Below are 11,172 nucleotides of genomic sequence, written 5' to 3'. Positions count from 1 at the left end.
TTAAAGTAGAAGTGAAGATACGTTTTAAATCTTATTTTGCTTCAGAGTAAACTTTCATCTTAAATTAAAAGCTATTTTTAAAAGTGTTTGCCAGTTTGGTGTTCCCTACCTACTGAAGAAATCAGGAGAGCACGTTTGCAATCTCACCCATTCTTTCACTGCGGAACTTGAACACCGGGCAAATATTAATCCTTTTGCAACTTAACTCATTCACAATATGCTTAACATCTAAATTTCAGTCTATGGAAGGTTGAGATTTTTTATTGAACTATCCCAATTTGAGGAAGTTGGCATTGTAATACATACTGTATTCTCACAAATGGCAGGTTCGGCTTGTTTCCATCTCCTCTCTTGAAATCTTAACACCTCACTTCGACAATAAAGTGCAGTGTGGAAAGATTTCTCAATTAAAAGTTTGAGTGCAAGTTTAACTAGAATGGCTGCTGACCATGTCACTCAAGATTTTGTACAATAGAACAATTTAATGTAAAGTGCCATTTATTTACAATGTTTTTTTCTCTGAGTTAAAAATATGCGCCGACAAAGTATTTGAAGTGAACAGGCCACTTTCACTTTACGATCAAGCACAACAGTTCCAGCAAACCCAGCTATCCCTATTGGAAGCAGTCCATTATAAAACAAAGTCTGCGCTGGTCATCAATAAAAGAGAAAGGCGCTTTTTCCTTGGTACACATAATTCAGACAAAATGGTACATTGCTTCTAATTCACACAGAACAATTGCCACTTCAGTTTTAATAACTTTTTGCAACAGTTGATTAAATTATACATTCAGTCCACAATTTGCTTTGCAAATTCTTTTTAAAAAAAGCTTAAAACAATCAGTACAGTCCTTGTGCTATTGGTAATTTTCCTTGTAATAAGCCAAATCTATTTTACACATTGCAAAATTACTTTTTTTTTTAAAAAGAGTGTAACACAACCAGTAGCACAAGATGCTGATGGGCTTCACAAAAGGGAACAAGTGCATCAGACCAACATCATAAACCTGATATAGTGACATACACCAATATGCACAAGTGCCTTAACAACAACAACTTACATGTATATTATTTATTTAAAGGCATAGGCATGTACAATCCATTGACAATACAGGAGCACAACACAGACAACTGAGATCCCAGCACAAAACTCCACTCCATCATTCTAATCACAGTGCGTTTCTTTTACCTTCGTTAGCTCAGTGTAATAAACTGGTTTCACATGTATTTCTTAAAGTAAATTCATCTTCATTCCCCCAGGCACTTAAAATGGATTCACATTCCCTCAGAAGTACATTCGGGGTGCAGTTTGTGTCAAAACCATTTGGCTGCTATATAGTTCAGTGACAAAGATGTGAAGCAAGCCAGAAGCAAAAAAACCTCTGAATTTTCACAAATAATTATGTGAATAGTTCTTCTTTAAAGTGTGTAAAATACGATATGAACTTTGCCCTTTTCGTCTCACTGTCTCCATTCAGGAATATCAATATTTTTCATGATTCTGAACTGGATGTGTTCTAATAGAAGCAATGAAAGAATGAGACTGGGTGCACAGCACTTTCAGTGGAAGGTGCATTTCACAACACAAATGGGTTAGGAAATCATGGCATTATTATTCAGGACAATGCTTAATCAATATTTATCAGTTAACTTTTCCTGTAGATGGAGACAAATCACATGCACTGCTTTTGATTGGTAGGCTGGCCCTTGGAGTGCTTCGACGTTGATACTGGAGGCTTGGTTGCCATGCAGGGGATTATACTGCAGCCAAAATAACGTCAGCTAAAAGGCCATTGGGTTGTGAATAACATCCTTGAACCAAACCGAGCATCACAACTCCAAGCTGCACTAAATTCTATCAAATGTAATATTTCACAAATGAACTAGATTTTGTCATTCTAGTACACAGTAAATGAAATTGTAAAATGTATTTACTCTAAGAAGCCTGATAGCCAGAAGGCAGGCTGATCTTCTAGGAACTTAAATGGACATAAGATATGGTGGTGGGGGGTGGGGGACATATTTTACCTGCAACGATAAGAATTTTTAGAAAGCCAGTGCTTGTAAAGACCAAACCCCTATTCATCAGAAACAAGCTCTCACCCAGCAAACAAGCCATGTCCAGCAGTGAAGCAGCAAATTTAAAACATTTAATAAATTGTGAACTAAAGAGTGGACCTAAGAATGGAAATAAAAGGTAAAATCTTCTTTTGTTTTAAAACAATATAAACTAAGACATTACAATTTACAACTCAAGGAGGCAAAGCTGAATTGAAAAAGAAAACAGTGTCTTCCTTTAGATGATTAATTTAAACTCTATTCCCTTATAAAATAACAAATCCCAATATAGATGTACAGTTTGGACAACAGTGTCAGTTTGAAGACTGAGGAGGATGTTAAGCTGTATTGATTGTGTTCCCATATTTTATTACCTTCAGGAATATTTTACTCTAGCTCATTGATAGAAGTGGTTCAAAACCTCTTGTACCATCTAATGGTCAAAGTTTTCTTTTGTTGAAAATTAGCAGAATTCTAATTATAAAACTAAGCACATTTCTCTCCCTCCTCAGTTTGAGTTGTTAACCAATATTTAGTTCCTAATGGCAGTTCTAACTTTCCTGCAGTGCTACTGGCATTTTGAAAGAATTTATCAAATATGCTAAATGTCTTAACAATGAAATAGGAAGTCTGAATGTAACATTTCCAATACATATAGAACGAAGGATGTCTTTTACACTTCTAATTAAACCAATAAAAGGACTTGCCTTCCACCCAGTCTATCCCATTGTGAAGCATCTGCAATCCTAAGGACTGGTATCTTTTACTCACCATCACCTACTAGTAAACACCTGTAATCTACAAGGATCTACAACAAAATTAAATTTGAATATTCATAGCATAGGTCAGTGCTGGCTCTCAAAACACTACAAATAGTCATTTCACTGAACCACCACTTAGAGGTAGTTAAATCCCTTAATCTGCCTCTAGATTCAAACTGTAAGGAATTCTGATAACACATTACATATAAAGGCAGGAGTTAAAGTAACATCTACAGTGATAATATGCACAATATTACCAAGATATGCATTTGTGGCCAATGCATTTGGGATATTAACTTCACTGTCAATAGATTTATAATATTGGTTATTTGAGAAGAAAGCATACCCTGTGAAGGCCCTTAACTCCAGCTACCCACAACTATTTTTGGAAGAGGTGCAAGAAAAATATAATAGGTTGTTAAATCACTTGCACAATCACTGGTTGAATGTTATAACAAGTATTGAACTATAAGAAAAATGACCAATATTGAAAGCTTCAAATAGTGTAAGATACCATTCAGTTTTAAAGTTTAATTCAGAATCTTTGGGACATTAAATAAAAGAACACTAAAAATTAATCTGTTTTTGATAACTCCTACCTCATCTGGCAACCTAGTTGTTCCTTAAGAGCTGTATGCTGAACAAATTCTGAATATGCTGCTTCAATCTGCATTCCTTTAAGAACATAAATTCATATGGCACTACTGTGATTAAGGAAAAAAATATCAATCACACCAAATATGGCTATTTATGAAATGCAAATCTTGACTCTAATCAATTAAAATCATTCTATCAATGGCAGGAGATGTGATGTAAGACTTTGAAATTAGCTGCTGTAATTTGACAATGAGCAGAACCCACTGATAAAGAACGATTTTGTGTCTTGAATGACAGACTTCAAGTTGCTGGCAAGCAGAAATCACTGTCACCTGTAATATCAACACCCATGACCACGCCCAACTAAGAATTAACCAGCTAAAGAAAGACAGTGCCTCTTTTGAAAGAACTGCCAATGCTGCCTGAATGTAAACCTCCTCACACAGTTTCTGAATGCAGGGAGAATCCTTTTTTTTACGCCACAGGCACGACAGTAGTGGTTGACATCAGCAGAGGTGAATGGGAGCACTGGGGGAGGGGGGGGAGGAGGGCTCTTGGTTGTCGCTCACACAGCGATGCGTGTTGGGGTGCTGGGCTGGTTCAGCCCCATGGTTTTACACAACCAGCCAGCAAAATCCACCTCCTCTACTTCAGACCGCTTAATGAACGTGTGGCTCTGTGAAAAAGCAAGAAAAAGTCAGTGTTTTACAGAGACAGGATATTGATGCTATTAATACAACTGCGCAGAAGATGGCAATGAAAACCAGCTGCATTCCAAACACCTTGCCTATTAATATTGCAATGCTCTAAAGAAAATCTCTTTGGAATACATTCCACAATGAAAGCTTTACTTTCTGAAAAATCCTACAGACATGTATTGTAAAATTGCAATAAAAGTTGCAAAATTGACTTTCTGCATTGTTGCAAAAAAAACAAACAGGAAAGCTATATTACCATGAAATCTTTGACCTTGTCCAAGGGCATAGTGACAGGTTATACTCAGTTGGATAAGTAATTTCTTGCATTAGATACAAATGACAAATACACAGAGACATATTTTAATACATTCCACCCCACAAGGCAATTATCCTACTTTCAGTTCATTATTTTTAAAATGTTCAATGATTTTAATAGTTTAAAATAAGCAGCATTAAACTCCAAAATAATGTACTATTTGAAGTGCAAAACCTTTCATTTTGAAAGCAGCAAATCATAAATAGACCTCATCATTGATCATCATTTTCCACTTCATACTTGCACACTGAAACACCTGCGAGACATATAGCAAACCAAATAAGTGTTTGGCTGCTACCTGGAACTGAAAGAGTGCCCAAATGATCTAGGGACCTATCAACAACTTACTGTCATCCAACCAATACACCAGGCATCCAACAGCAGGAATTCCTTCACAGCAAGACCAGCATTTCAAGAAGTTAAATAAATTATGTAAATTATCCCAATTAACCATAACAACAAGGCAGAATGAAAGGACAGAATAGGAAGAGAGCAGAGGACTGGGCTAAATTTTAGAATATGCTACCGAAGGGCAAGGTCGAAGGGCTGAACAGCAATCTCCTGCAATATAAATATCTGTGGTTATTGGGTGACTTCCAACAGCTACTGTTTTCCTATTTTTAAGGTTAATCAGAGGTCTAAAAAAAAGGCATGTAACATTCAAAAGAATTTAAACTTGACCTGAATACTATTAGATTTATAAGTAGTTGGTTTGCTTATCTACTTAGTTGCTCAGATGCAAAAAAATACAGAAAAAGATCTGCAATTAACTGTGTCCCTTTTGTTTTTCTGCAGAAGGATCAATATATTTGGCATTTGATTAATCAGTAAATCAATTTAGATCAGCGACCTTGGCTTTCAAATCAGGCCCCATTCTAGGTGAGCCTCCATATTCTTTGAACATTAACATCAACCTTTCAAACTATTAACCTGGTTGCTCTATGGAATAAAACTGCATTAGAAATGTTCCTTTAAAATTTACAGATTTCCTTCACAGACACAGAATCTATAGGGACAACGTTGTAGCCTCGTCGCTAAAATTTGCTGATTCTTTACTCAATTAAATCAAGATCAAGAGCAACATCAAAGCTCTCTCATAACTTGCATTTATAAAAAAAAATCTGAGCAGGAGCAAGAAATTTGAAAGTATCAGATGAATACTAGCTACATAGTAATTATTGATTTGTTATTGCCGTGGTGTGTTTAATATTAATATACCTTACGTTTAGTCATCATACTTAAGATGTCAATATATTTGAATGATACCCTTATATCATTATTTTAAACTGTAGTCAACATCTTTGTCAACTTATCTCAGTAATAGTCACCAGATAAAGTGTAGATGATGCAAAAGCTACCTAATTTAAACTGAACTTTGGAATATTTATGCAAATCTAATGCAGCTAATTTAAAGGTATAGGCACATCTTTGTGATGGCAGTGACAGCATCAATATAGCAACTAAATTAGGAGGGAGGAGAAGGGGAAGAGGCTGCTGCGGAAGTAGAACTGACAAAGTTCAGTCACAATCTTAACGGCAGAAGTTGCTCAATGAGCCAAATGACCTGCTCCTATTTCTCAGTTATCTCCTTGGTGCTGGGCCAATCTAAACATGAGTAAGTTCATCAAATGTAAATGAATTATTCCAAGTTTTGTAACTTTATTTGGAAAAACCCTTTCATTTCTGACATTATATTCTCAGGAAAGGAAGACTATCAACTCCTAAGCTGGTTTCTGTTTCTACGAATGATCACAGACTAGTCAGCCCCTGAAATGGCCATTCTTCATCTAAGTTTTGAGCATTTCTGCATTGATGGGATATTTGAATCTGGGATGGAGGAGGTTGTTATAAGAGAATAGCAAAATCAGGAACCGAAAACTCGGGGAAATTAAAAGCAGATGTGACATCACAGACATTCAAGTCAATTCATTACAGACTCTAGAGTTAGACCAGACACCATTACTGGAACATGGTGTTTCAATCTTTAAACACACAGATACTTTCCCCAAGTCATCAAAAGTTCATCATAAAGAAAAAGAGACCTCCCTAGACACATCAGAGCTTCCAATTCTACAACACTTTTTTCCTCTTTAATGTGGGGTATCATAAATTGTGACTATAAACCTCTGACCAATGCCTGAGATTGAGTAATAGTGCATCCCCAACAAGATATGCAAAAATATGCTTTACACTCGTAAACAAAATTTGGCTTCACTGCTCACAGCTGCAGTGAGGACTCAGATGCCCAATTACAGTACACTCATAAAACTCTGACCAATAATACTGGGGTTCCCTGGGTTATGGATGACCTGACATGGAAATCCAAATTTACACAAATTCTCCCATACATCTTTTTTTAAAAATGTATTTTTCAAGATAGTAGTAAAATGTTTCATGGTATTCATTAATGACTGGATACACAGCATATATTCCATTAATTAATTATTGGTGGTGTCTGGGTGAATATTTGATGAAATGAAATTATAACAATAAGTATATGTAGAGCAATACAATATGGGTTACTATAGAAAATGGACATTTCTGATTCATGGAGATATCAGCTTATGGACTGTTCTCAGGAACAGAACCCTTACATAACCTGGGGACTGCCTGTATTTAAAATGAGCGATATTCACCTCTATAAATCCATCACACCTGATCTACCATAGAAGTTAAGGCAAGCCATGATTGTAGCTCAAATCACTATGGAAGTGTCTACAACATCAAGAAACTCTAGAGGTTTCAGTGGAATAGCAACGAAGTCCTGATCCAAGACATTTATAGAACCACACTGGATTAGACCCTCCACACAATAACCGGGCAGCCCAAAGTAGATCCTGGAAGGACAAAAAAAAGATGCGATCATCCTTTACACCAATGGAAACTCCTGGATGTGACTGCAGCATCAAACATTATCCCCTCCAAACCTGTCCAGAGCGCATTTATGCAGCCACACCACATGCCATAATCCATTTCCAAAACCTAGACATCAAGATGCAAGTTCCTACCACCTTCAGCTCAAGTGGCATTTTCAGTAGAATGATTAGAATGGCTGGAATGCAACCATATTAAAGATCCCAACGAGTCTGCTCGAGATGCATTGTGATAAGTGAAGGTGCTAACACAATACTTACCATGAGTAGTTTCAAGTCTGCTCGTTCAGCAGGATTCTTGAATAAACTACAATTGAAGAAAATAGCACATTTCATTCATTATTCAGGAGCAAGAAAACCCAGACTCAGAGCTCTAATCACTCTGATGAAAGGTCATCAACCTGCAATTAGTTTAACTTATGCTGCTTGACCAGTTGAATATTTCAATGACCAGTTGTGCACTTGCACTAGAATAAAATAATTGAAAGTATACACAGTCACTTACTTTTTCCAAAAGTTTTTTTTTCAATGTAACCATTTCACAAGAACAGCAGAAAATCTGAAAAATTTGTATGGTCTGAAGCATGCTCTCATAAAGAGTATGACATTCAAAATGAAAACATCTTCCATGGAGTGTGGGAGTTTAACAAATTATTAATTTAAAAAAGATTGCATCAGTTTTATACTGAAAATGAACTATAAAAATGGACAAATGCTTCCTAAGAGATTTAAAAAGGAGAGCAACAATCTGCTGGAGGAACTCAAAGGATTGAACTGTATCTGTGGGGGGGTGGATGGAGGAGGAATTGTCGACATCTCAGGTCGAAACCTGCATCAAGGCTGGGACGGGTTTCTCTAGCAGATTGTTTGTTGCTCCAAATTCCAGCATCTGCAGTTTCTTGTGTGTCTAAGAGCTTTAACATTAGCAAATGATTGGCAAACAGGGGAAGAAAGGTTTATAGATATCAAAGACCTCTCTTTACCATCTTTAAGTGGGTATTTTTCATTATGTCTTAAAAAGGCATTTTTCATTACATCTTAAAAAGGCATAGCCATGTCTGTCCAAATATACATTCAGTTTAGGGATGACTTGAATGAACAGAGCAGCAAACTGATAAGGCAGCACACTGCTTCTCATGATCATTGTGTCATAGATAACAAGAAACAGTGATGGGGAAAGCACGAGGAGTAATCCAATGTATAATGTGTGGAAGATTAAAATGAAAGATTGGCAGATAAGATACAATGGAACAAAGGTGTACAGGTTAGTTATATTCCATCGAGGAATAAAAGTAGGGAAATCAAGCCAATCTGGATGATAAAAGGAAATGAAGAACAAGACGAAATAAGGTGGTGAATGGTGTAGGATCCATGTCAGATAAATGACATAAGTGAGAACCAGGCTGAACATAGTCAACTGAAAATGGCAAGTGAAAAGCAAATAAAGCAGGCAAAAGGGAATATGACAGTAGAAACAGTTTACAAACAAGGTAATCCAGAGTATTCCACAGACATGTAAATAGTAAGAGAATAGTAACAGTGGATGTGGGACATTAAGGATGAAGAAAGTGATCACTGTGTAAAGGCTGGAACACTTAATACTTTCTATCAGACTTTACCAAGGAAAACAATGCTGTCAAAGTCTTAACAGAAAATGTTCTCAGTACAAATAATGGATGGGGTGAAAATCAGTGGCAGAGCGAAGCTGGTTTTATTTAAAGTAACACGTCACCAAATCTGGATGGGATCAAGCTGCAGAGGGAAGATTGCAGAAGGAAGGGGGAGAGAATGAGGGAAGTTGAAAGAATTGCAAGCATTTATTATTTTACTAAATTTATCCTAAATAGGTGATTTTAACTTCCCTAATATTGACTGAGATTGTCATGTTAAGGCATCAGATAGGGCAGAATTTGTTAAGTGTGTCCAGGGAAGATTTTTCCAGAGCCCCATGAGAGAGTGGGCAACATTCAACCCCCTCTTAGGAAATGAGGCAAGGCAAGTGGCTGATGTAGAATAGAACCCATTCAGTATGATCAACCACTGAATACTCTACATGTTGCTATCTGGAATGCACCAAGTATTGTGCTCAGTTTTGGTCTGCCCACACAGCATACGAGCTCTGAAGGATCTGTGTAAAGATGCTGCCTGACTTAGAGCATTTCCAGTTTTGTTTTTATAATATGATACCTTGAAGATACCTTCATAGCTTAAACCACCTTAGCTACTTAGATGGGCTCAGTTTGTTTACCAGCAGTGACATAGAGGCAACCCGATAGGAATCCGAACAGTAATTGACTATCATGCATATTGATAGAATTTTCCAGTTTAAAAATTGGGGTCAACTGGGATCCATGAATTTGTATCACTTTAGAATCAGGATATTCCAGTTTAACAGACTGAGGTGGTTCAAGAGATATCACCTTATATAATGCAAGAATAGCTAGCTAGATAATAGGCAGTTCTTTTCCTCAGAAATATCAGCCGAGTGCTTATTCTCTTGACCAGGTCCTGACTTAGGAAAAGATTATGACATATGTGATCCTGAATTTACAAGTTCGGTATCATGTACCTTGGATCTCAAGTAATGGCAAATTAACTTTCAGCACAAGCCAGTTGATACAGAGATTATAAAAATGAGAGTGTAAATTATGGCAAGGGAAAGGGACTAGAAAATATCAGATAAATACTTTAGTACAATGAAAATACCTGAAGAGCTTGAACATTTACAAGAATCACTGGCTTTGTTAGCCACCACTGCCTGCCCTGAATCCTACATCACAAGTATAGGGTGCAATTACTTACCATTTATTTACAAACTCTTGAAAGTCTTGTGAAAATACACCAATGGGGAGTTTAGGTGGCGGCTGGAAGGAAAAGTAGCAAAGTGTGAGCAGCTTCAGAAATTTCCCCTCAATACAGAGAGTCTTTTGCACATTGGTTCATTACTGGACAGCACCAGTGCTCAAAGCCATTTAAAATTATGTAAGTGTTCTTCTCTAGAAAGTTTCTCTGGACAACCTGTAAATTGTTAATATAAAAGCATTATTTGCATTTTGCCTCACTGTTATTCAACTTCTATCTTTGAATGGTCACACAAAAGCATTGTTTTAAATAAACAAATCCAAGTATTTAATCACTGGGTTATAATCCTAGAATGTGTGTTACAAACAGATGAAATGGAGGGGTGGACTATTCATCCCCTTAAACCTGCTCTGCCATTGAATAGGATCACAATTAATCTGAATGTACCCAGAATTCTGCATTCTCAACCATCCCAGGCAACCTTTCACCCCTCATCAAGAATGCCTAGCACTGCCTTCAAGATATTCAAAGAGCTTGGTTCCACTACCCTTTGAGGAAGAGATTTCACGTGGACTTTAAATCTTCAAAAGGAGTTTGCTACTTGATCTATACTGGAAGCCGAATTAAGCTGGATGTTGCTAGTGTTCAGCTGCTTGTAGGCAAGTGCATCCCAGACTTCCGTGGTGCTGTAGCAAGTCCAGAGTAACAGTCGCCAGCATTCCACTGACTCCACATGGAATCCAGCGGTATGGTCAGTTGTGTCGGGATTCCTGAGCATTGTTGGGGGTACAAGAGAGAGGGAGAAGAGGAATCCAAATCTAACAGATGGCCAAGTTTCTCAGCTTTTACAAGAAAGTTATTTTTCTTCCGAAGTTTGAGATAATCTTAAAGATATTATAGGAATACATGTAGATGCAGTAAAGGTAAATTATATTTCATACTTGATTTTTTTCTCTGAAAGCAAGGAGGGAAAATCTCAAATTCTCCAAATGTATCACAGTAGCAGGCAGAGTATGAAAGAAGAATTACTAGCATGACAGCTTTGAAATAGAGCTTTTTTTTAAAAA

General features: G+C 36.9%; 1 protein-coding gene across 1 annotated transcript in view; it reads right to left on the bottom strand.

The window, feature by feature from the left end:
- Nucleotides 1–1,057: 1,057 nt before the first annotated feature.
- Nucleotides 1,058–11,172, bottom strand: part of LOC127582396 (dual specificity mitogen-activated protein kinase kinase 2) — a 60,950-nt gene continuing 50,835 nt past the window's right edge. The window contains exons 9-11 of the mRNA XM_052037591.1: nucleotides 10,106–10,167; nucleotides 7,565–7,610; nucleotides 1,058–4,092 (exon numbers count right to left, since the gene is read on the bottom strand). Coding sequence (XP_051893551.1) covers nucleotides 3,982–4,092; nucleotides 7,565–7,610; nucleotides 10,106–10,167 — 219 coding nt within the window. The 3' untranslated portion in view covers nucleotides 1,058–3,981. The remainder of the gene's footprint in view (nucleotides 4,093–7,564; nucleotides 7,611–10,105; nucleotides 10,168–11,172) is intronic.

The sequence above is a fragment of the Pristis pectinata genome, chromosome 24 (genome assembly GCF_009764475.1).
Source record: "Pristis pectinata isolate sPriPec2 chromosome 24, sPriPec2.1.pri, whole genome shotgun sequence".
NCBI classification, from domain to species: Eukaryota; Metazoa; Chordata; class Chondrichthyes; order Rhinopristiformes; family Pristidae; genus Pristis; species Pristis pectinata.
This window is presented reverse-complemented; position numbering and strand designations above follow the sequence as displayed.